This window comes from Falco cherrug, chromosome 6 (assembly GCF_023634085.1).
Source record: "Falco cherrug isolate bFalChe1 chromosome 6, bFalChe1.pri, whole genome shotgun sequence".
In the NCBI taxonomy this organism is placed as follows: domain Eukaryota; kingdom Metazoa; phylum Chordata; class Aves; order Falconiformes; family Falconidae; genus Falco; species Falco cherrug.
The window spans coordinates 43,497,241-43,521,429 of NC_073702.1; the positions used below are offsets into that span (position 1 = coordinate 43,497,241).

General features: G+C 42.8%; 1 protein-coding gene across 2 annotated transcripts in view; it reads left to right on the forward strand.

The window, feature by feature from the left end:
• The first annotated feature begins 9,422 nt into the window (after positions 1-9,422).
• The window catches only part of GRM1 (glutamate metabotropic receptor 1), a 197,681-nt gene continuing 182,914 nt past the window's right edge, over positions 9,423-24,189 (forward strand). For both annotated transcript variants that reach the window (XM_055714871.1, XM_055714872.1), the window contains exon 1: positions 9,423-10,294. In XM_055714871.1, coding sequence (XP_055570846.1) covers positions 9,532-10,294 — 763 coding nt within the window. In that variant the 5' untranslated portion in view covers positions 9,423-9,531. The remainder of the gene's footprint in view (positions 10,295-24,189) is intronic.

The window sequence follows — 24,189 nt, forward strand, 5'->3', positions numbered from 1 at the left end:
AGATCAAGGTCTTGGCATCCCTGAAATGGCAGTGGGCCAGTGAGACAGTGCAGCCACTTCACCAGAAGGAAATCACAGGGAGAAAGCATCACTGTGTCACCAAAACCACAGCAGCATACTGTCAGGGCAGTGAGAGGAAAGAGAGTTTAACAGGGCTTCTAATAGATCCTGAAGTAATGAAATACTTCCAGAAATGCTTTGCCCGGATAGAAAGTCAAAATGGTGAAGTGTGTGTACAAATTCTGTTATCAAGGTAATTCCTCACAATGACTATAAACAAAAGAAGTACTTCCTTTTTTCTGGAATCACAGAAAAAGAAGGTTCTCCAATATTGTTTTTATTATAGTACAGAAGAACATTTGCAAGCACTTAGTGATAACTAATTTTTCAAATGCTCTGAACTAACCTCTCATTTTGTAGGTGTGGTGCTTTTGTGTATCAAGTTTTAAGCAAATGCAGCAAACAGTTTACAAATAGTTGGAGGAGTGAAGTTTGTACACCATATTCTCATGCTGTTTCTCAGCATCAGATTTTTCTTCTGTTTGTCTTGCTTGAAGTAGTAGCTGTGTATTAGAAAGAAATACAGTATTACCTAGTATTTTATGTCAAGATTCCTTGAATGAACCATTGGGTTCAGACCAAATTACAAAAAGTGTGTAAAATTGACAGGTATAAATGTGTAAGCAGTGTTACAAAAATACTTATCTGCTTCCTTTCCCTTTTTCAGTGTTGGGTATTTTTCTGTGGCTGTTTACAGGAGGCAGAGCATTGCCGATACCTTTGTCTTTCACTCAGCATGGTATGAATCTAAACCAGTTTTCCTTCAGTCTATGCACCCATTCACTCACTTTGTTCACTCCATGTTGCTTATACACTATATAATTGAGGCAAGACCAATGCAATCTGAAAGAGGGCAAAGCCATGGCACTTCAATCCCTTCAAATTCACTCATGTGCATCTCTGCAGCTCAACATATCTCAAACCACAGATCCACTTTGAGATGTCTTTTCTTCTAAATGCCTTTAAAAGGTTAAATTGGCCTATGCCCTGCATCAAAACTGCTTCCATAAAGAAAAAAAAAAGACAGGTTACTGCCATAGGAGGCTCCCTTCTGAAGGGAGCAGAAGACCCAATATGCAGACCAGACCCACTACTTAGGGAAGTCTGCTGCCTCCCTAGGACCTGGGATAAAGACGTGAAGAGAAAGCTTCCTACAGCCCTCAGATTGTTACCCGTTACTGATGGGTCAGGTCGACAGTAATGAAGTTGCAACAGGAAGTCCAAGGGCAATCAAGAGAGACTTCAGGGCCTTGGGATGACTGGTTAAGGGATCAGGGAGCACAAGCAGTGTTCTCCTCAATCCTTCCAGTTGCAGGGAATGATGAGGGAAGAAGCAGCAAGAGCCAGTAGGTCAATACCTGGCTCTGAGCCTGGGGTCACCAGCAGAATTTTGGGGTTTTTGTCTATGGGTTGGTTTACACATCAGCGGGCCTGCTGGCAACAGGTGAGGGTCAACTGTTTCAAAGGGGGAAAAGGGTCTTTGCACAGGAGTTAGCAGTGCTCACTGGAAGAGCTTTAAACTACTTTTGAAGGGGGAAAGAGATAAAACCAGGCTTGCTAGTGACAATCCTGCAGGCAGCACTCTGATGTTTGAGGGATGCTGTGCTAGCAAGGTCCTTCCGTCTGCTGTCTCAGTGGAAGTCAGGGGATGGAGATCCATGAGAAAACAAAGAAGCAAGGGTTATTGATAGAAACCACAGAAGTGCCTGAAAATAGTCATGCAGGAATTAGGGCTTCTTCCCCCAAAAAGGTGGCGGGATCTATAGCCCAACTGAAGTGCATCTGCACCAAAGCACACAGCATGGGCAACAAACAGGAGCAGCTGGAAGCCATTGTGCAGCAGGGAAACTATGACATAGTTGCCACCTTGGAAACATGATGGGATGGCAAGAGAAAACAGCCTCGAGTTGCCCTAGGGGAGGTTTAGATTGGATATTCAGAAAAATTGCTTTACCGAAAGGGCTGTCAAGCATTGGAACAAGCTGCCCAGGGAAATGGTTGGGTCACCATCCCTGGAGGTGTTTAAAAGACATGTAGATGTGGTGTTTAGAGACATGGTTTAGTGGTGGACTTGGCAGGGCTAGGTTAATGGTTGGACTCGATGATCTTAAAGGCATTTTCCAACCTAAACGATTCTATGATTCTAAAACATGCAGCTTCCATTATTTTATTGAGTAACCTCGTAATGTGCTATTCTGTCACGTTACCTACATTTACAAAAATAATGAAAATAATGATTGTGAAATGAGAACAATAGGGCTGAAGTTCCCCTAGCTGACGCCTCTGATTTCATTTACACCCATGTATAGTAAGAGCAAAGTGAATAAAAGCCAACGAGTCTGATGGCAGTGATTTTAAGGCATCCTTTCCATACACCCTGAACAAATGTGATGCATAAAGAAGATACAGGGTAGAAAATTACATCATTTCCATTAAATATCACCACAAAATCCTACTAATCTTTAAGTTATTCCATTCTCCCATTCTGTATTTGTTATTGCAGACTTCAAAAATAGATATGTATGGAAGCTGGTAAAGTATCTTGTATACAGTGTCACATAAACAGCAGTAGACTGTAAATGGGAAAAGTAATGTTCTGGAGTATTCAGCATAAGTTACACTTTTGATCCATTAATTTGGGCTTTTTATTTGAGCATTGGAAAGGTTCTTTAAAATGTGTCAGATATTTGTTACGTGTGGTTTGATTGCTAAACTATTTGTAAAACCTTCATTGATTCTTTAGTTGTCTATAAAATGCTCCCATTTTAGAAAGGCTGCTAGACTTTTCTGTCTCTGACGTTTGTGATTTTTAATATGACTTTTTTGTCATGTTTTTGTTTTACAAAATATCTAGAAAGGGGATATGTGGTGAAATGAAGGAGACAGTAAATACAGAGTGGATTTCTTCAGTGATAACTGTAGCCATTGCAGAAATTTCAGAAATTACTAGGAACTTGCAGTTTTCCCTCTGAACAGTGCAGATGTGTTGTTTCGTAGTATGGCCTGAGAGTAAATTTTCGATCTTACCAAGTTGCTTATTCATTTTGTAACTGAAATTTGCAGCGTAAGGGCTTACCGACCCACAGCTCCAGCCTGAAAGCCTAGATGGCAGGAGGGAGCAGGAGCACCTTTCCTTCATCTGTACAGCAAGGGCTTCCTTTCCCTATGTAGGTGTTACCAGTTTTCTGTGGTACCAGACTGGATTCCTGCAGATGGTTTTACACAGAGCTGTCCTTGAAAATCACTAGAAAATTCTGGTCAGCGAATGCTTTAGTTGCTGTATTTCCTACAGACTACCCAATCTTTCTCCATAGGGTACGGTGACTTCTGGTTAAATTCCTTGTCCTGTTTGTTAGTTACAATCTAACTAAGTAGACCTATGTAGTTAATCTGTATTAAATCCCATATATCCAAGATATCATCTTTCTCTTAACACTTACATAAGTCCCTGTCTGGCGACTTCAGCCAGAGTGATTCACACTGATATTACAAAATTAAATTAGAATTCTGTGGCATTTAAATGGAGAATCTGAAGCTCAGAAATTGTGGACCTTTGACTTTGAAATGCACTTTTCTCTTTGTCCTGATGTTGCATAAGCTTTTTGGTATGGAAGTCCCAGCACAGATTTAGCTGTTCACTCAGGTGTTTTCTTAGGGGATGATTTCAGGGAAATCAGAGGATTTCAGAGCAATAGAGTTTTATCAAAATTAATCAAGCTGATAGAATTGGTGTGTGCGAGAGCATGTTGTAAATCTTGTGTAGTGTTTTGGCCTAGAGGGCACCCTAAGTACATTTTTGCTGTTCAGAAATAAATAAATACAGGAATGGTTTGAAACATTATCCAGGGCCGAATAGTCCTGCTCTTTAGCAAAGGAGACATCCAGCTGACTTCTTGGTCACTCTTTGGGAGCATCTCCATAGCCATTAGAGCACCAAGATTTGTCACTGGGTTTTGCAAGAGCGAGTGCCTAGGAAATCTCCACACTTTGAGATATGTGCCCTTTCGGTAATGAAGGCAAACCAGGCACTTTTGACTGTTGTGTGTCATTTCTTGGACAGCATTGGTTTGTGGCAAAGAAACCATTTGTGAGATGAGTTTCCCTTGAGGAGAGGCCAGGCCCTTTCTCTTCTGGAGCACGCTTCTCCAGTCTGTCTCCTTAACAGTCAGCATGAAGCACTTCTGCTGAGAGTTTTTAATATGGTGTTGTAAAACCAATCATTTACTTATTTTAAAGTGTAGAAAGAATTAATCTTAGCTTATTAACAGCTCTGCTAGCCAGAGATGGAGACTGCTGAACGTCTGAATAAATCTAGTCTATTCATCACTTCATGGAGTCTTTAATCCTTAGAGAGTGTCAAAAATTTACAAGACATCCCTGAATGTTGAATTTTGCATTGATTTGGATCTCACATTTATTTGAAAGACATTTGAAATCATAACCAGGCAGACACTTCCCTCCTGACTAAATCTCTGAGGAGGTATTTTTGTTATTTTAAAAGGACGTGAAATCTAAGCCTGTAAAACGTGCTCAAGATACTGTGACTTGAGGCAGGGGATGAGAGGGTGTTTGATGATGAGCAATGGAAGCTTTCAAATTTCTGGGGATTGTTGGGGTCAAGGGGTGTCTATGCCTGTTAAAAAAAAAAAAAAAAAAAAAAAGAGCAGAGGAGAGTAACCCCATATAATCAGAGGTTCATGTAGAAGTTATTACTAGTTTCTAAGTATCGCAGAAATGAGGCCTAAATTTCATGGGTTAATCCTATTTAATTTTAATGGATCTACTAGTACAGGGAACAGCTGAGCAATCAGATCTTTATGAAGCTCCATATATACTGACATCGATCCATTAATGTTCATTTCTTAGCAGATGCAGCAAGTGTAAGTAATCAAAACTGTTAAAAATGCTGTTGCTTTGTTTCTTAAGAGATAGGGTGACTTAAGAGCCTAAATATAAGAAAGACGGTGACAGTGATGTAGCTGGTACACATTTTAAATGAAAACCTATGAGAAACATTTGCTTTGCTGAGAGAAAAGAAAAAATATTGAATATATTAGGAAGATTAAATTCCCTGTTTCAACTGAACAAGCCTGCTAGATGATGAGATGCCTCTAAATCCTTGTTCATGAGTAAACAATTTGGTATCTACTATAGAGGTCTACCTATGCATGTTTTGCATGCACACTGTTTTTATATAGTAGGTGGCTTTTGCAAATCATGAAGGATAGCATCTGAGTGAGCAGAACAGAAAGGACTATAGACAATTTATCAAGTAGCTGGTATATGTTTTAACTGACTTCAGGTGGGAACACATGAGCTTTCTACTTGTTTCCAAGGCAGAATAAAACTGTATAATTTTAGTGGCATTGATCCTTGTGGAGTAGCTTTAAATCTCTCCAATAATTTAGCTGAAGACTCTGCATGACGAGGAAGTCAATCTGACTTTTCTGTCATGGTAGGAAGTAGAAGAGGAAGGAGCCATGTCTGGAAAACCAAGAGTGGGGTCTGAGCAAACCAGGTTTCCAAGCTTCAGTCTTTGGTATTCCAAACCACCCCTCTTTCAAACCATTTTCTACAATACACTGGCCTTTCGCATTACAGCTGACCAGAACTTTTCCAGCACAAAATTTTCTGTTGAAAGAGGTCATTTTGGTGAGACAGAAACATTTAATAGGAGTATGCCTGTTTCAGAAAAAAAAATGTTTTGAAGAAATACTGGAACAGAAGTTCCATTTTAAGCTGAAGATTGATTTCATCTGAAGTAAAAATAATGATACACTTTCCTACACTGTATAAAATGTTTAAAAGGAAAACAGAACAAAACACATTTGATGCTATCAAAATAGAATATTTCAATCAACTTCTAAGTGATTTTTAAATTGTGTTACATGGGAGACTGAAAATTGTTCACTTTTCCTCCGTTTCAGAAAGCAAAAATATTCAACACAAGGTAATTTCCTGTGGAAAGCAAACATTGCTTACAAGCCAGCTGCAGCCCCTGCTCTCTTCTTGTCCTGATACTCTGCTTTTCTGACAGCAGCTTGTATCTCTGCAAAAAATGCAATCCCGTGTAGCGCCCCAAGGATGGTTACCAGATGATAAAGGTACCATATGTTAAGAAATTTGGGAAGGCAGTAGGACTGGTGCCATGGGCTGTTTCTGAGGGGAGAAATGTTAGACTTGTGGGCTGAGACAGGATCAGAATGTGTAGGAGACGGGGCAGAAGGCAGTGGGAGGACTCTGGCCTCTTTGGGGGAATGAGGACAGGAGGGGTACATGGTGCTACTTTCCCATGAGGGAAGCCTCTGTTATCTCCATGATCACTAGGGAAGATTGACACCCCTGCAGTCCCAGTGCCCTCTTTCCCTAGTCTTCCTTAAATCCTCCTGATATCCCAGGTGTTTCCTCATGAGCCCCAGAAATCTGCCAGTTCCCACCTGCTGCTGCTGGGGTTTGAGAGGCGGCAGTTGAGACTGTGTCTGGGCATCAGGACCTGGTGACCGGGCCCTCCAGTCTCAGCAAAGCTCAGACCACCGCAGGAGGGAGAGCAGCTCTGTGTGACAGCCATCCACGAGCCTCAGCAGAAAGACCTTCTGTCTTTGTGAGAGCCAGGTTGGAGGGGGTGAAGGCTACAGTACGTTAAACGTTGGGAAGAAGCAATGGGAGCATTTGCAAACACTTCCCCTGCCACAGCCAGCGGAGCAAACCTTTCACTCCACCATTGGAATAATTTGCTGGCATGTTGCAGGTTTGTTGTGTCAAGGGCAGAGACTAAAGATTAATTATTAAAACATGGATGAAGGGGAATTTTGTTGCCCCTTTACCTGCACTTTGGGATGTCCCTCAAGGCCTGGTCCTGGCTCTGATGCCCTAGGCTGGCTCTGCAGCGTCCTGGGGACTTCATGCCCCGAGGCAGGGGACAGGCAGCCCCTATGTCCCAGGCTCCCTCTTTGGGAAACAAGACCTGCAGGGAAAGTGGCCACCTGCAAACCCCTGGGCTGGGTCTTCCATAATGAATATGCCTCATGGATAAACACACAAAGCAGGTGAATAACTAGTTGTGTGACAGTTAAAAAAAGCACAAATATTGACACATGGAGAAGACATCCCTGAGGCAGCATTCACTGCAAACCCTTCTCTGAATGAGCAATAGTTAAATGTTTGTCCTTGCCTCTTTCTTTCAAAAGTAGGGCAAATATCTATAGAGTTCCCAGCGGGGAGGTAATCTAACTTTAACTTTCATACAGCCAAGTAAAACACCCGAGACCTGTGATAGGGATGCAAGCAGGTCGTCTGAATTATGATTATTCAATCTGGTATTATTTTAATCTGACATGCCTCTCACGTGCTTCATTTAGATTCATCTTGACCTGAAAAGTGTAATCTCAATGCCTTTATCCTTACAGGTGATTTATCTTTTTGCAGCATCTTCCCCCCCCCCCCCCCCAATATAAATATTTATTTTTAATAGCGAAACCCTGCCCGTGAGGCAGACCAGCACATTTCACAATCTCGGATTTCCCGAGCGTGGTCCGAGTCCCTTCGAGCAGCAGTCTCTTGCTTTCGCTCTCGCTCTTGCTAATTGTGGCGAGAAGATAATGAATTAGGAGCCGCGGGAGGTGAGTGAGAGCAGACACCTCCCCTGCAGCCGCAGCGTGCTCCGGGTGATGCGTCCTTCCTCGCTTACAAAACAATAGCCGAAGAAATTAAGGAGGGGAGAAAATGACTGATCCTTCAGTATGAGATAATGGATGAGCCCGGGATGACCTGTTTTTTTCCTTGCGGTGGAGCGGTGCTGAAGACAGAGGGCACCAGCGCCCAGCCCACAGCCGTCGCCCCGCCGCCAGCGCGCCAGCTCGGGGCGGCCGGAGAGCCGCCAATGCCGGCTCCGAGCAGGCAGGCAGCCGCTGCCGCCCCCCGCCAGGTACGTCTCAGGGGAAGCCCTCCGAACGGACCGCGGGGCGGCCGGGGCTCCGGCGGGGCAGGCGGACGGCGCTCGGGGCCGGGCTCCGCAGCCGCCCGCTGCGGACGCTGCCCGCCGGCGTGTGCGGACGCGCGGCCAGGACGGCGGCTCTGCTCGGGCATCGCCCTCCCCGCCGCGCCGCTGCCCGCCGCGGGCCCGGGCCCGGCACCCCTGCCGCCGCCGGGGAGGGCGGGGGAGCGGCGGCCGGCCGCCGCGCCTCGGGGTGTCGGTGCCCGTGTCCGTGCGTGGGGGAAACGGCGGCGGCGGCGCCGGGCGGAGGGCAGAAGTTAGGGGGAAGCGCCCGGCGGTGCTGGCGGGCGGCCGAGCCGGCGGTGGCGGGACACTGGGACAGCGGGACAGCGGGGTGCCGGGACAGCGGGACACTGGGGCGCCGGGACGGCGGGGCACTGGGGCACCGGGACCGCGGGACGGTGGGGCAGGGGGACAACGGGACGCGGGCCGGCGGCGCTGTCCCGGGCGCTGTCCCGGGTGCTGACGGCGCCGCCGTGCAACAGGGACCTGGGCCGGCCCGGCCGCGCTCCCCGGTCCCCGGCCGGCAGCGGCGGTGGCGGCGGCGGCAGCCGCTCCGCCCGCCCCCTTCCCACCGCGGCGTTTCAAGCCTCCAAGCCCAGCCGCGGGTCTCGCCGCCTCTGCCCGCCCGGAGCCTGCACGCAAGGCAGGCGTGCCGGTAAGGCACATCAGGACTTTGCCCGCGGTTGCCTTAGTAACTAATATGTATTTTCCCCCGCTTGCATGTGCGTGTCCCTGGCTGCATTACAGTTTTGCCCCCTACACACGGAAAAGTTAATCTAGGCGGTAAAGTGGTTCCTTTCTTCCCCTCTTCGCTGACCTTTAAATGACATTTTCCGGCGCCGGCTTGCTCGCTCTCGCTTTTCACCTCCTTTCTGTACTGGGAAAGGAAATTCCTGAGCTGAGAAAGATGCCTTCAGGTAGTCAGAACGCGAGAAAACGCGCCTGTAAGCTGGCCTGCGGGGCTGGGGCGGCTGGGACTGGGCTAGGACGCTTCTCCGGTGAGCCACCTCCCTTCCCGAAACTTTCCAAACTTCCCGGGGGCAGCGGGGAGGGTGTGCGCCGGCTGCGGCTGCGGGGAACAGCCGCCTCAGCTTGAAAAGCGGACACGAAAAGGGTCATATAAACCTAACATACGTGAGTGCGCATGATCGTACGTCGAGGCAAATAAGTACATATCGTAATCCCTCTTGAATTTTCCTTTCGAGAGGCTTACCGAAGCAAATTGCCCCGGGCATTTGCGAAAGCAGTCATCTCGAACTGTGCGGGGTTGCTTTATCGAGCTCTGGTTTGACATCGATTTCCCGATTAGCCTGTTTGATCCCCTGTTTCTATGCCACCAGGTTAAAAGTCACTAGGATGACGGCTGCCTTGGCACCTCCGAGAGCGATGCTGTAAGACTTCACTGTGATGGTATTTGGAGCAACCCGGGCGCTGGCGGGGGGAAGCGGGTGCCATTTCCTACATGTCCTTAAACCATGTGCAGGCAAGAGGAGCCCATGAAATTCGTGACCTGGGTTTGGATGACATCGTGCAACAAAATGTTTGGCGTGCTGCTGGTCTTTTTCCCTGCTCTGCTCCTGGAGATGGACGTGCTGCCCAGGAGCGCCGGGCGGAAGGTGCTTCTCTCCGCAGCCTCCTCGCAGCGGTCGGTGGCTCGGATGGACGGGGATGTCATCATCGGGGCCCTCTTCTCTGTCCATCACCAGCCGCCGGCTGAGAAAGTGCCCGAGAGGAAGTGCGGGGAAATCCGGGAGCAATACGGCATCCAGAGAGTCGAAGCCATGTTTCACACTTTGGATAAAATTAACGCCGACCCGGTCCTGCTACCGAACATCACCCTGGGCAGCGAGATCCGAGACTCCTGCTGGCACTCCTCGGTGGCCCTGGAGCAGAGCATCGAGTTCATACGGGACTCCCTCATCTCCATCAGGGATGACAGGGACGGAGGCACCCGCTGCGTTTCCGACTCGCAGCCCCAGCCCCAGAGCAGAGTGAAAAAGCCCATCGCGGGGGTCATCGGCCCCGGCTCCAGCTCGGTCGCTATCCAAGTTCAAAATCTGCTCCAGCTCTTCGACATCCCCCAGATCGCTTACTCCGCCACCAGCATCGACCTGAGCGACAAAACGCTCTACAAATACTTCCTCAGGGTGGTCCCCTCCGACACGCTGCAAGCCAGGGCCATGCTCGACATCGTCAAGCGTTACAACTGGACCTACGTCTCAGCCGTGCACACGGAAGGTGGGTATGGGGTATGGGGCAGCCCGCTGCGCCCCCCGCTCCACCCGCCCCCACACCGCCTCCCCCGCGGCCCCGGGCGCTGCGCCCTCCGCGGGGGCTCCGCAAGAACGCGCCGGTGCTTCCCCGGGACGCTGCCACCCGGGGGAGCCGTGAGCTGAACGGGGCAGAGTCGCGGGGTGGGGGGGGACACGGACACTGTTTCCCTCGGCGCGGAGGAGCCCCCCCGACCCCGGTGGCCGCGGCTGCGGGAGGGGTGCCAACAGCGCACGGAAACCCGCAGGGAATCAGGCGCCTCCCCGAAGGTCCCGTCCCCGTTCACAGGCAGAGCGGTTCCTGTATTTCTAAAAAAAAACAACCCCAAAACGACAAGTTAACAGCTGTGAGCATGCTGGGGGGCCGGGGAGCCGGGGGGCGCCCCGGCTTCCCGACCCCCCGGCTCCCCGGCCCCCAGGTCCCGCTCGCACGCTCGGTCGCTGCCATCGCCGCAAGTTTAGCAAAATGTAGTAGCCCCGCTGCAGTCCAGGTAGCCCCTGCAGAGCCAGTCCCGTGGGAAGGAAGGAGCCGTGGCTAGTCTGGCTGCGGGTACGGGCAAGCACGCTTCCATGCAGCTTGAACAGTAAAAAAACATTCTTTTCTGTACAATCTGTTCGTAGTCAGCAGGGTTTGTTAATTTTAAATATCAAAAGAAAATATCAAAAGTGAGGGTATTTTAAAAAGGAGAGTTTTTAGGGTTTGTTTGGTTGGTTTTGTTTTTTTTTTCCTACCCAGGCTAGGTGATAAACAAAAATTACAGAAGTAATTGCATTTGATGGAAAGCAAACTCTTGTGATATATTATTGTGACATTCTTATAGTCCAGTTATGATCCTGAAAATGGGATTTTTAAGTACAAAATTGCAAAGCTGGCCACATTATTGCTAGAGTTTTGTAGCTCTTCTGTTTATCTGACCGTATCTTTTGTACGGATTTGATTTATGATTCCCTCTGGTTACTGAGCTGACTCCACTCCTTTAATTCTCACAGAGATGACTAAGTAAAAAGAGGTAAGAACGTATATTGTGATGAATAAATAAAAGAATCTCTAGGGAGAGCTTCATGTAAAACATTCAAAGGTGAATTGGATAAAACTGGACACCTAAAACATTAAAGTGCTGCAGTTTGGGGGGGAGAGGGGTAAGAGGAGGAAGCAATGACCTGACATTTCCAGTTCATTTATGCCCTGTTCACATGAGAAAACGAACTGCTAGCAAGAGTTGGACACGAGCTATTAAGATCCTGTATTGCTGACAGATTTGATTAGATCTTGTGGAAGGCCAGTGTGAAAAATAAACATGAAAGGGGCAAATTCTTGATGTAAATCGCCACCTCTCCCTTCGAGGCACTTCGGGGAGCTATGCTAACTCACAGTGCCTGAGGAGCTGCCTTAAGGGACCTGCTCCCTCCCTCCCTCCCTCTGTAGATGCAACTCACATTAACATTAGTGGGACTTGCCTCTTTTGGAAAAGACAGCAGCTTATGAAGGTTATTTGTTCATTCATTTTAAAAAGATCGTTATACATAGTAATTTCAGTCATTGCTTTTGAGAAATTTTAATTAAATATCTATTGTATGACTACATTACTGACTGATGAAAAATGCTTGTTGCAAGACATTTTTCTAGACTTTGAAGTGATACTTTTGAAAATAGTGGATCAGTTCTACCCCACCAGGCAACAGACTCCTCTTAGGAAACGTCACAAGGATTTTGCAGCTTATGCAGTTTGAGATTCATATTTGCTTTCTTAATTACTATTAATCTGTACCTGCCATACCTTTGTTGTTATATTCAAGCTACAGATTCCACTGGAAATACGTAGCAAGCTTCAAGTTCTGTGTTTCTTTCCAGAAAGACAAGTTATTAACCCCATCCCAAGTGCTACTGGGTGGATTCCAGAGACTTTTTTTTTTTTTTTTTAATTTAAAGTGAAATTAGTATTCATGAAATTTGGTGTAAATTGTTACATTTCTGTTGTTTCAAATCACATGCATTCACTGTGAGAGATCTGCTTGCTGGTTCATTAAAGGTGGGACTGTTCTTCACAGACAACACAAAGCCACTCTGAATAACAGTCTGCGTGAACAGGAGCTGCTCTATCCATGCTATGTTTGGAAATACAGGGATAAAGTGTAGTTAGAAACATTCCTCCTCCACACTTACTCATAGGCCTCTACGCTCTCTCTATGGTGGGCTGCAAAATGTGCTAGGAGGAATTCTAGGGTATCATGGGTTGGAGAATCACTTCAGCAAGGACTGTAAGGAAAGTGCATGTTTCTAGGAAATGCACAGCTTCACACTCTGAAGAATTGTTTCACCTTCTAAGGACTCCAGATCCAATCTGGTCACCTCTTGAGAGCAAAAAGCTTCTTAGTTGCTACCAGACCCCTCATTCTCATGGGGATGGACAATCCTCAGCTCTTGCAGCCACCCAACCACAAGGGGATGCAACGAGACCACTGAGCTGACGGGCTACCTGTGTCAGCCAGCCATGCTCCTCAGTTTACACTGGCCCAGGGAAGGGTCGCAGATAGCCTAGAGGTGATGAGCCTTTTCTCAAACAGTCTGAACCATCCAACTCCTCTGCTTACTTTTCCTCTGCTTCTATACTTTAGTTAGAGTTATTGGAATGCCCCAAACAATACCAGTCTACACGATTGTATCTTTAATGAAAATCAGAAATAAATACCACAAAATTTGATGCCCATGTTCCTTAACGTGAAGCCTATGCATACCATGAGAATGAAAATAGTCACCCATGTAGCATGATGTCTTTAAGTAGTCCCCAATATCCTACTCTGTTTTAGACAGGAAAGTTTATTCTTCCTGTGTTAATATGATTAGTGTTAACTACTGGTGACGGCATTTTACTCTATAAAACCTCTGCACACTAGTACATGAAGTTGCATGTAGGTATGCCATACCTCTTAGGGTTTTTTGCACATTCGTTTAATAAGAAGTATAAACATTGCACTTGGATGGAAACTTCTCAGTTAGTGAATAAAGTCTGTTTTCAAAGGCCCACATAGCACGTTGCTCCTTTTAGATTAAAATTGACACATAAAGCTCCACATTAAAGAACACAGAAAGGCAAGTTACTATGTTTGGTTATTTTATTACGTATCTCAGTTGAGGATAGTTGTACATCACAAGAGTGTATTTTTTCCAGAGTGGGCAGCAGTCATTAAACGATGTGAGAAATCGGTGCATCTGCCGGCAGAAGGCTGTGTGACTGTGTAGTAGCTGCAAGACATTTTCAAGGCTATTAGCTTTTTAAGGATTCTTCAAAGGTAATTCAGTGTTGGAGTTCTTGGCATGTGTACATCTCAGCTCTTAGGCTTGGGTGTCGTTCTTATCTGGAAATGCACATAAGTGGATGCCTAACTCTGAGCCAAGGCTTCCTATGGAAATCAAAGGCATCAAAAGCACATGTGTTAAGTCAGGCACAATCCCAAGCATGATAAGGACAGACGGAGCTGTCTTGATGAAAGGGTTACTTTCCAAGTGAGATATTCTGGTCTTCAGTGAGATAACCTCATAGCCAGGTATTATTCTTAACTTACCACGCAGCAACTGGTTATTTGGTAAAACTATGAGGAATTACCGGGGACGCTTTCTTCCTTGCTGGAGAAGAGCCACTGAGCTGCCTGTAGAACAAGGCAAGAGATGGCGGGCACCACCTCTTGCTGTTTTGATGCTGAAGGCACAGAAGTTAATAGTGTTGTCTCCAGAAAATGCAGAGCCGCTGTGAGGCTGCTGTATGTTACACCAAGTTCCAAAACCCACAAAACACCTGCACCCTGGCTAGTGAACAGCACTGAGTCTACACCAAATCCCTCACTTTCCGTGGTTCCTCTTATACATGAAGCAGGAGAGAGGGCGATATATCAATTCTGAATATGCAAATGGAAATACTTGATGCTATGCCTGGCTTTTAATTTAAATCATTGCATACAACATACCTTACAACAGGTATGTGAGATTTTCGATTCTGTGAAAATGAAATTTGAACATGCAGAATAGATCCATTTGAGTGCCATTTGCGATTCGTGGACCGTTCTTGCACTTTAGTGTAGAAATACCCCTGTATAAAGAAAATTTCCACTCCAACAGATTGACATGCAGACTTTGTAAAAGCAACTTTGGAAATCGAATGATTAAGTTAATTGCACCAAATTTTGATTGTTTATAGATTTGTTTTAGAGAGCACAGAGATGTTTCTGGTCTTGATCAATTTTGTCAGATTTGTATTGCCAGGCTGTTTCTTTTTCTGAAGTATAAGGCTTGAAATGAACTATGATGAAGCAGATGGCACAACTGTAAAGACTTTCAGATCAAAGTAGATGGAAGGTGTATTATCTTCACAATTATTTTTGATAACCTGACTGCCACACACTTTCCATTGTAGTAATGTACAGGAAATTCATAAGCACGGTTATATACGTTGGAAAGATGAGGGAAGGGAGTGAATCTTGTACTTCATTGCAAATTTCAGAGGAAATAAGTTCTTCCAGTAGAACTCAGTAAAGTAGCTTCAGACATGCTAGAAGACAACACTTCTGTTTAAAGATAAGTGGGGAGATATCCATCAAATAGCTTAGAGGAATCATTTTCATACAATTGTCTTCCATTTCTCACAAGATATTCCTACAGCTGTTTCTAACAATGTTATATTACTAATTCCATGGTGTCACTCAATGATTGATACTTTCTGATAAAAGCTCTGGTCAGGCAATAGAGAACAGCAACTCCAGTTCAGATGTTTGACATTTCAGAGTTTGCAAAAATTTCTATAGTTACCAACAGTTACAAAAACGCTCTTAAAAGTTAACCTCATGAAGTGTTGTGAATTGTGCCTGAGATGTGTGTTCACAAATGCATATTCCAATCTATTTTTTTCTCGATTTAACTGGCCTCACTAACCATCTTCAGAGGCTTTATGACAGGGAAAAAAGGAGAGAGATATGTCCCAAGGAGGACAGAAATTAATTTGAAAACAGGTAGGGACTCAAATATTCCCTTCATTGGATGTATTAATTGTATTTATTAGAAGGTGCTGGAAGAATCATTCACAATGATTGATGTCAGCAAAATTATTGAGCGTGAAAAACACCATAGAGGTCAAGAGAAATTCCTTCTCGAAAATATATTGCTTTGCAGTACTCCTAAATTCACAAATAATATAGCTTTTCAACTGCACAACTGGCAGCTGCATGAGTTAAATCAACTCAAAAGACTCATTGAACTTCTGTGCCTGTCTTCTCAGCAATATTGCTAGAGTTCATATTTATCAGTCAGCAACCATGGGTGCATTTGTGCTTTACTTCTATTTTTTCTGCATTATGCCCTTGCTCTCAGATTTGTGTGTCCCACCATCGTTGTAAACTCCTGCAGGATTCTTGTCTCACTGAAGACTGTTTTGAAAATGTTAAATGATCTTGGCTTTCTCAAAAAGCTATGTGAAAATGCCTCTACAATATTCCTTTGAACATATGGTTCATAATATGAACTTGCTTGTCCTTAGGTTTCTCAGACAGAAAACCAAAAGCTGTGTAAAGTGAAACCATATAACTAGAAGTAGTGTCACTCATTGAGAGAGATTCTTCAGGGATCTGATGCATCAGTGAGCTGGTAACGGTACTGGGAGACCAGAAGCACTGCATCTGCCACATGCAACCCAGAAAAAATACCCATCAAAGTCATTACTAACTGGTGCTCACTGACCCACGCTAAGCAAAGCAGAGACTTCAGTATATTTTCTGGGTGGCAGGTGTTCACAGCATAAGCCACTATCACAGATGGCAGTAATTAACAGCTGCGCTGGCAGTCTGAACGGGAGGGCCAGAAACTGACTGGGCATGAACTAAAATAGCATTTCACCTAAAGAAACCATTCTTTCACCTATAGGTATCTAAGAGATGCTAAAGGATATCACCAGAGATAGGTGGAGAGACGTGTGCAACAAATGAATGCCATGAGTTTTGCTGGCTAACTTTTCAGACCGGATCTTTTCCCAAACACTAATATTGCTGTTATTATTATTACTATGAATGTACAGCTTAAAGAACAATTTCTACGTCTGGTTGGCCTATCAATGCAACACAAAGTTGGCTGTTGAGAGAGGTGGCAGGAGTCCTGTGATCTTTGAAGCTATCGTAGCTGTTGCTGCTTGTTGGGCTGCGGCCCCAGTTCCTGGCCGGTATGAAGGAGTGCCCGCCAGTGGCTGGTCAGGGACACTGGAGTGGGATAAAGTCACTGGAGTCAACCGAGTTTACTGAATTCTTTACCAGGGGAGAAACACATACAGGATAAGGGCCATTTTTTAACCCCCTATCTCAATCAGAATACCTCACACCACAAATGGTGTGTAAGAGGTATGCCTAAGAATGGTGCATATATAAAGGCTTTTTGTAGTAATTGTTTTATGTGAAAAATAAACTTCGTCTCTGGCTGAGGAAAGGAAATAAAAAATTAAGAATTTTAGAACTGTTGTACTGGTCCTTCCGCAGTGGGCTGAATATTAAAAGATGCAAGAGTATGTAGCAGCTTCCCAAATACTAGGGCTACCGGCTGCCAATAGACCTTTCCTTTGTGAATTTCTCCAGTCCCTTTTTCTATCTATTTATTCTTCAGTCTCCATAGTAACATAACAATGAATTCTATAACTTAATTGTATGTTGTGTGAACAAGTGTTTCCTATTATTTACTTAAAACTGTTCCTTGATGACTGCATTATCTTCGTACGTTCATGAAAAAAACTTCTCATCATTTCTTGATCCTGATTGTTATCCTGTATTTCTAATTCCGATATGAAATGTATGGAAGCAGAGCTATATTCAGTAGTCAGTGGGGGTTAAACTCGCTTGTGAAGTAGCAATTTCAGTATTTCTCTCAGACCTTTCCTAGTAAACTTCCAGTAGTCCTTTACCTTTTTAGCTATCACCATGCACTGAATGGATGCTGCCAGAAAATATTACCACAAAACCTTTTTCTTAAATGGTAAAGCCAACTTCAGAGGCCATTATACACATAGTTTTCCTCATGTGTGCTACTTTTAATTTATTAACATAAAATTAATTTTCTACACTTCGGCCCCTATCAGTTAGCCAATTATTAATCCAGGACTTTCTGTCTTATCACATATTACTCCTGTTTCTCTCAGAGCCTTTAATAAGAGAATTCATCAAAAGCTTTATCTAAATTCAAAGTACTCTGTAGTGATTGTATCATTCATATGGTCATCTGCTCCAACAAAAAAGATGAATGAACTTCCGAGGTATGTATTTTCTCTGAAAAAGCTATGTTCATTCTTCTCTAATATGGCATATTTATTTATTTGTGCATTAATACTGTTCTTGTTATGGTTCCTACCAATTAGCTTTGTGCAGTAGTATCTTAAGTCTGCAGAAATATCGTGTCTGTTGTCCATTGGGTTACTGTCTGTGCCTCTGTAGTCTCTATAAAATCTGTTAAAAAATGAAAAGTGGTATGTGAAGAAATAAAATTACTTTTTCCACTTTACAAGTTCCATCTGTTTTGGTACTAAGGCCAGTTTAACTGGTGGTAAAGTACCACAACAGAAAATTAGCTGGTATTGGTGATTTGTTAAAGTCCGTGTTATGGATTTGTTCTACAATACATTCTATTGACACTCTGAGACAACAGTTCAGTCTTATCCTACATAAGGAATGACCTTGGTATGAGACCCATCCTATCCACCTTTGCAGGCAGTGCAGATTCAAAGAATTAATTTAATTTTTCTGTTATGGTTTTATCTTCCCTGAGTGCTCTTTTTATATAACTCGTCATCACTGAATATCAGGCAAGTCTCTGGAATATTTGGTGGGTTATTAGATTCTATGCCTTTATGTCTCAAAATTGTTTCATCTTGTTTTATTCTGGTTTTGTATTTCATTTGTCAAGGTATACTCTGCTCTCTTTCCTTCATTAGGATACAACTTAGACTTTTTAAAGTATTTGTTTTATTTTTATTATATTTATTTTATTTTGTTTTTTTTTTTTGTTTTATTTTAATAGCTTTAGAAAATCTACTTTTCTTCTTTTTTATGCTGGCTTTTTTGATTCTTTTGGAGCTTTAGCTTTCAGCCTGTCATATACTTCTCAGTAGTCTTCATGTAATTTGTTAGTATGCCACTTTTTTGGCTGTTTCTTTTAATGTCCTTGAAATTAGCTGTATCATTTTTATAGAACTTATTTTGTTTTAAATTAATATTGCTGTTACTGACTTTTTATTTCACATGCAGCTTTTTTCTGTCCAGATATGACTAAACTACAGTCACAATTACAGACTGGTTTTTGGATAGTTAGGTTTTAATAAGGCCTTGTATACTGCTCAAGACTAAACCAAGAGTTGCTGCTCCTTTTCTGAATTCAATGAGCAGATGAGTAACACACATGAAAAAGAATCAATACACAGTGTGTAAGATTTGCTTTAATTTTCCATTATCTAACCTACAGTCTGGCCATACTACATACAGTGCCAGGGTGGTTAACAGCATTTTGTGACACGTGGGGTGCTTTTTAATGAAAAGTACTGTGCATCACAAGCTGTTCTTTCCTCTTGTGACATGCCACTGCCTAAAAACCAGTGTGAGATATTTAATTTTACTGAAAAGTAATTGTTTGTTATACAATGCACTGTCCTCTGTTTGAACAATTTCCATTTGTATTCTCTCTTGAATGTTTTTAAACAAATTAATTTCTTTAAGTATATTTGAATTATAGTAACAGACAGCAATGATGTATAAGTCCGTTTGAAATGTGGTAGGAATGTTGTAAGAATAAGCATTTGGCAGTTCTGGTAGACAAAACGGAGGAGGTCATGTCCCACTTGGGTGCAGAGAGCAAGTGTAGCTGTAAGGCTCTTGATCCAATGATCATTGAAATTAGTTAGTGGTCCTCTGTGGAGTCCAGTGGAACCTGAATGGGGCACAGCAAGGCCATCAGATGTTATCTTTTCAGGTTGTGGAGCTGACATTTCTCAGAAAGTGCTAAAAATCCACAGGGCTTGTGAATCCTACAGCTAGAAGGATCCCACAGTTAATCGAACGTAGTGTAGAACTGTGTGAAGGCAAACTGTGTTTGTTGGATTTGCACAATATTAGAGGATATTCATATACATATTTTTTTCTTTCCAACTAGAAGAAGGTGAATCTGCTTCATTTCTTCCCATACGAATTCCTTAGTGAATTTAACTCTTGTTTCTCTTTGCAAACTGTGTGAGTAGCAAACTTTCATTTTCTTACATGTGGTCACCATTTTCGATTGTTTGACCAGCAACTTTCATCCTTACTCATCTCTGGATAGATAGATTTGCGCTAGTAATTTTCCAAACATTTATTCAAAGAAAAGTAATCCTGGCAAACAGCAAAAAGAACGAGGCATGAATATTGCTGAAGTGACAGCTATTTAAAATCTGAACAAGTGTTCATAAATACTTTCTAAAATGTCTGGCCAGGCTCCACTGAACATTGAATGTCTTCTCCTATGTGGAATAGAATATAAAAGATATATTTGTAATTAATTGTCAGGAAGTAAGAAAACCTTTCATGCTTATTTATATAAGCCTTTCTTACCCACATGGTGCTCTGGAGAGGCTTTAGCAAATGGAAATTTGGCATGTAGATCACAGTGCTGGGTATTGAAAGGTGGTGATCCTCCTGGTAAAAATGTATTTCTCTGACTGCAAGCTCCACATGTATACACCTCAGTGTCTTCCTGAGCAGCAAATATGTGAAACTTAATATTGACACTACTGGAAAGGAACGATATATTGTCAGCATTGCTAAAACTGGTAGGATGAATTGAGAGACTGGAAAATTAAAACCCACTTCTACAGCTGTGGGCCAACACCATTCTCTAGGAGGATGCCCTTATTTGCCAGACCGAACCTCCCTACAAGGCTAAGCTCATATTCAGGATCGTTCTAAAAACTCTACAGCTATATGAAGCAAAGTGCTGAGCTGGGACAGCTGCTTTGCTGGAACAAAAATGTTCAAGACTTTGAGAAGGGGAAATGAGCCAGGCAGCAGCCCCAGCAGCCTGGGTATCACTTGGGCCTTTCCTGTTTCCTTCCCCCTCAAGTCACTACAGTTGTGGCCCTCAGGTGTCACTGCATTCCCTTGGAAATAGGGTTAGCCTTCCTCTTTCACAGGGATACCTGCCCGGCTCAGACCATTCTTTGTCCACTGTTAAGGCTGACCAGAGCTCCAACATCTCACAGCTTGGTCAATGCATACTAAGTGACAAGGTGCCAGTGCCAGTCACGCAGAGACAGAATTCCTCCTCCTCCCCACGCAGTGCCAACCTGCAGGGGAAATTACACACAAGAATAACAGGCAGGTTTTCCCGGAGCTCCTTCTGGAATTGTCACTGACCTCAGAAAGCAATGGCCAATATTCTATTAAACACATACCCCTAACCACCCTTGCAACGCTGTCCTCCAGTGTTGACATCCTGCAAAAGGGTAGGATGAGGGTGTAGCAAAACTCTGAGTCTGCAGTATAAGGACAGTAATGTGCAAAACCAATGTTAAGAAGTTGAGTGAGGCAATTAATATTGATTTCAATATAATATGGAACAGCCAAAAATGGACAGTGTTGAGTTATGCCAAAAATCCAAACACAAAAGACGAATGAGCTATGCCAGACAGCTTTGGCTACCAAGAGAGCAATCCCCAGCAAAATAAGAAGATGATATAGGATTCAGATAACAAAAAATTGTAATTAAATTAAAACCAATCAGTGTGACTCTACAGAAAATAAGTCTTCTCAAACAAACTTGATTTTATGCCCTGATGAAAATGCAAACTTGGTAGCTATAGATAACAGTGCAGACAAAACAACTTGGATTTCTGTAAGTCACTGAATTAGTATTATGGGTTATTTTTGTTTAAAAAGCACTGTGCAATGTCAGGAAATAGGTATCATATAAATTAAAACTCAGCACACTGACCTCAGCAAGTGAAGAGTGACCATCAAATGAGATTATATCTACTGCATTGCACAGAACTTGACAAAATGTCTAATGCCTCATTGTCTTCGTCAATGATATACAAAGCATAATGGCTGACAAGATATGCAGATTTTTGAAATGGCAATTAATAGGGAGAAAAGGGAAGGTTCGGATCTCCTGGCAAGCTAGGCCCAGTCTAAGAAAATGCATGCTAATACAGTCAAATGTCAGCCATAAATACAGGAATAAAGCACATGTGCAATTTACATAGGAGAACTGTGTCCCTGAAAGAAGTCCTAAATTTATTATATGGTTATAGAGGAGCTGCATCAAAAAAACCCAACCCAAAATACAAAAAGCTAATGTCATCCTTTCATGCTTAATGTGTTCCTTGAGGAACTTTACCTCAATCTAAGGATTATTAGTATTAATTTTGCTATTCTTTGTTCAGTTCTGTTGTCAACATTAAAAAAAAAAAAAAGTTAAAATGTTGAAAAGAGGTAAGGATAAAAGTCTAAATTATTTGAGGACTGAAAAAAAATTACCTTCTAGCAGGAATCTAAGCCAGCTTTGTCTACCTGGTTTGTCAAAAAGAGATACAGCTTAATTTATCAAAAAATGTTTCATTTCCTCCAAGCAAACAAAACCAGCAGGCAGTACAGGGCTCTGTATCCTAATGGTTAAATGCATAACAAGAACCAACAGCTGGTAAGCCAACAAATTCTGATTAGAAAGAAGACAAACATTTTTACTTGTGATGGTGATTAACCAGTGGGACAAATACTGAGGAAAGTGATATGTTTTCAGCCTTTTTCTGTTGTCTAATCAAAATGTGCTGCAGATGTTGCAGCACAGTTTTATCCAAAATGCAAGTCACTGGATACAGCACAGTGGGATCTGAATGTATGGGCTGGCATTATACAGGTGGTCAGATACAAAGAGCTGACGCTTCTTTCTGGCATTAAATCTTAGTCATTAATGCATGGTTTTGGTTATGTAAACAGGCAGGAAAAAATGTTTAAAGAGTATCTTAATATTCATGGGTTCATTCATCTGCTCAACTGCCTTGGAAAATGTTGATACTGATTGTAGAGGAAGAGAAACGGGATGAAATAATCCTCTCAGTCGAAGTCAGTCCGCTGGTGCAGTTTACATGCATTATTTTAAGTCAGTATTTGTTCCCTTACCAGCAGCTGGTGCTTGTTAACGCATTTTTACCAGATTACCATTAGAGCCCTTTAGTTCATACTATTTATGTTTGCTTGGGGGAAATTTTTAGTTTCATGCGGATTTTATACTGTACTTATTCTCTTACTTCTGACATAAATGTTGGCCCCTATGACTGAAGAAAACAACAAGTTTTCTAAAAGGATGCAGTGACACTTTAGTATGGTCTCCTTAATTAGAATACGACTTTGCACCTAGAGTGATATAATTCATTTGACAGCCCATGTAAAATAAATAAATAAGAAAACACTACAAAGAAAACAAGAAGTTGGTAGCTAGCATAATTAACATTTTTACCCAACAGTTTTTCTAGAAATGAATTCAGTGATGAATTTTGTGAATATTCATTTTATTTTTAACAGAGAAAATATGTCCATTGATATTTTCTGGTTGTTTCAGAACACAACCAGCATGTTATAGATGCTATCCTTTCATGCAATGAACACCTTAATGTACTTTTACAAGACAATTTATAGTCATGTTTGAAAACTCATTGTCCTTGTCACACCTACTTGTGCCTTTTCTACTGAGTCCAAATATATGTGAAATAATGTATTCCACTCTTGTTATAGCTGTGGTGTTGCCTGTGAAGTGTGAAGCAGAAATGTGCTGGTACCACAGATACCCAAAGTCACATCACTGCTTTTTATAGTTCATATCCTGAGGACATATGAATAATAAAATGCTCTTTAAAATTCTGGCAATACATCTGTATTTACACTCAGAACTATGATTCGGCTTTAATGAAGTCAATGGAAGCTATTGACTGAAATTTAGTCATGCATCTTACTCTATGGAAAGATCCTTTAAGGTGCAGAATACTCTTGCTTGATCCCAAAAGGCATGTGAGCACTAGCTTAACTTTACACTTGAATTATGGAGGACAAGAATTAACCATACACTTACATGACAGTTTCTAGGGATCGCTCACATCACAGCAGTGTCCAGTGCCTTACAAGATTAGGCACGATGTGCTTATCTGTCACTAAAGACAGGCTTTCTACTGATAAAACTAACATTTATAAGCCTTGTAAAGGTCTGTGCAGTGGGTTAGGCTAGAGGAAACCAAACGGCCTTAGAACTGTACATATCAGAGGATTATGAAAACCGGTGAGTAGGTTGACTAAAGAAAGGCTGCAGTCCACTGGAGAAAAAGGGCAGGATTTTGGATATGCTGCTTTGAATGGACAGGTGAAAGTTAGTTACCACTGTCTTTCTCAACTAAAATAACTGACTAGCTTGGCTCTCTTCCAATTTTGTAAATAGAAGATCTAGGTAAGTAGGCAGCTAAATGAATGCTGAAACTTCATTGTATTTGCCCATGTAAGAGTTAGGATTATTTTTTAAATATTTTATTTGTTTTGCTTTTATTACTCATTTGCTAGAAACACTAGATTGCTAGATTACACTAGGGTAAATGTCACGTGGATTTCTTTCCTCTCATTTTTAATGAACACTTGTAGAGTGTTGATTTGTATGTGCTTAAATTCACAAGCTCATGCAACTTTTATCATAATACATGCAGGAAAATAACACACAAAGCAGAAAAAGAAAGGAACTATTTCTGCGTCTCCACCACACAAAGACTTCTCATGTAAAAATCTGCTGGTTTTTTGCTGTTGCCAGCCTCCTCATACTAGTATAAAATTTTAACTTCCAAG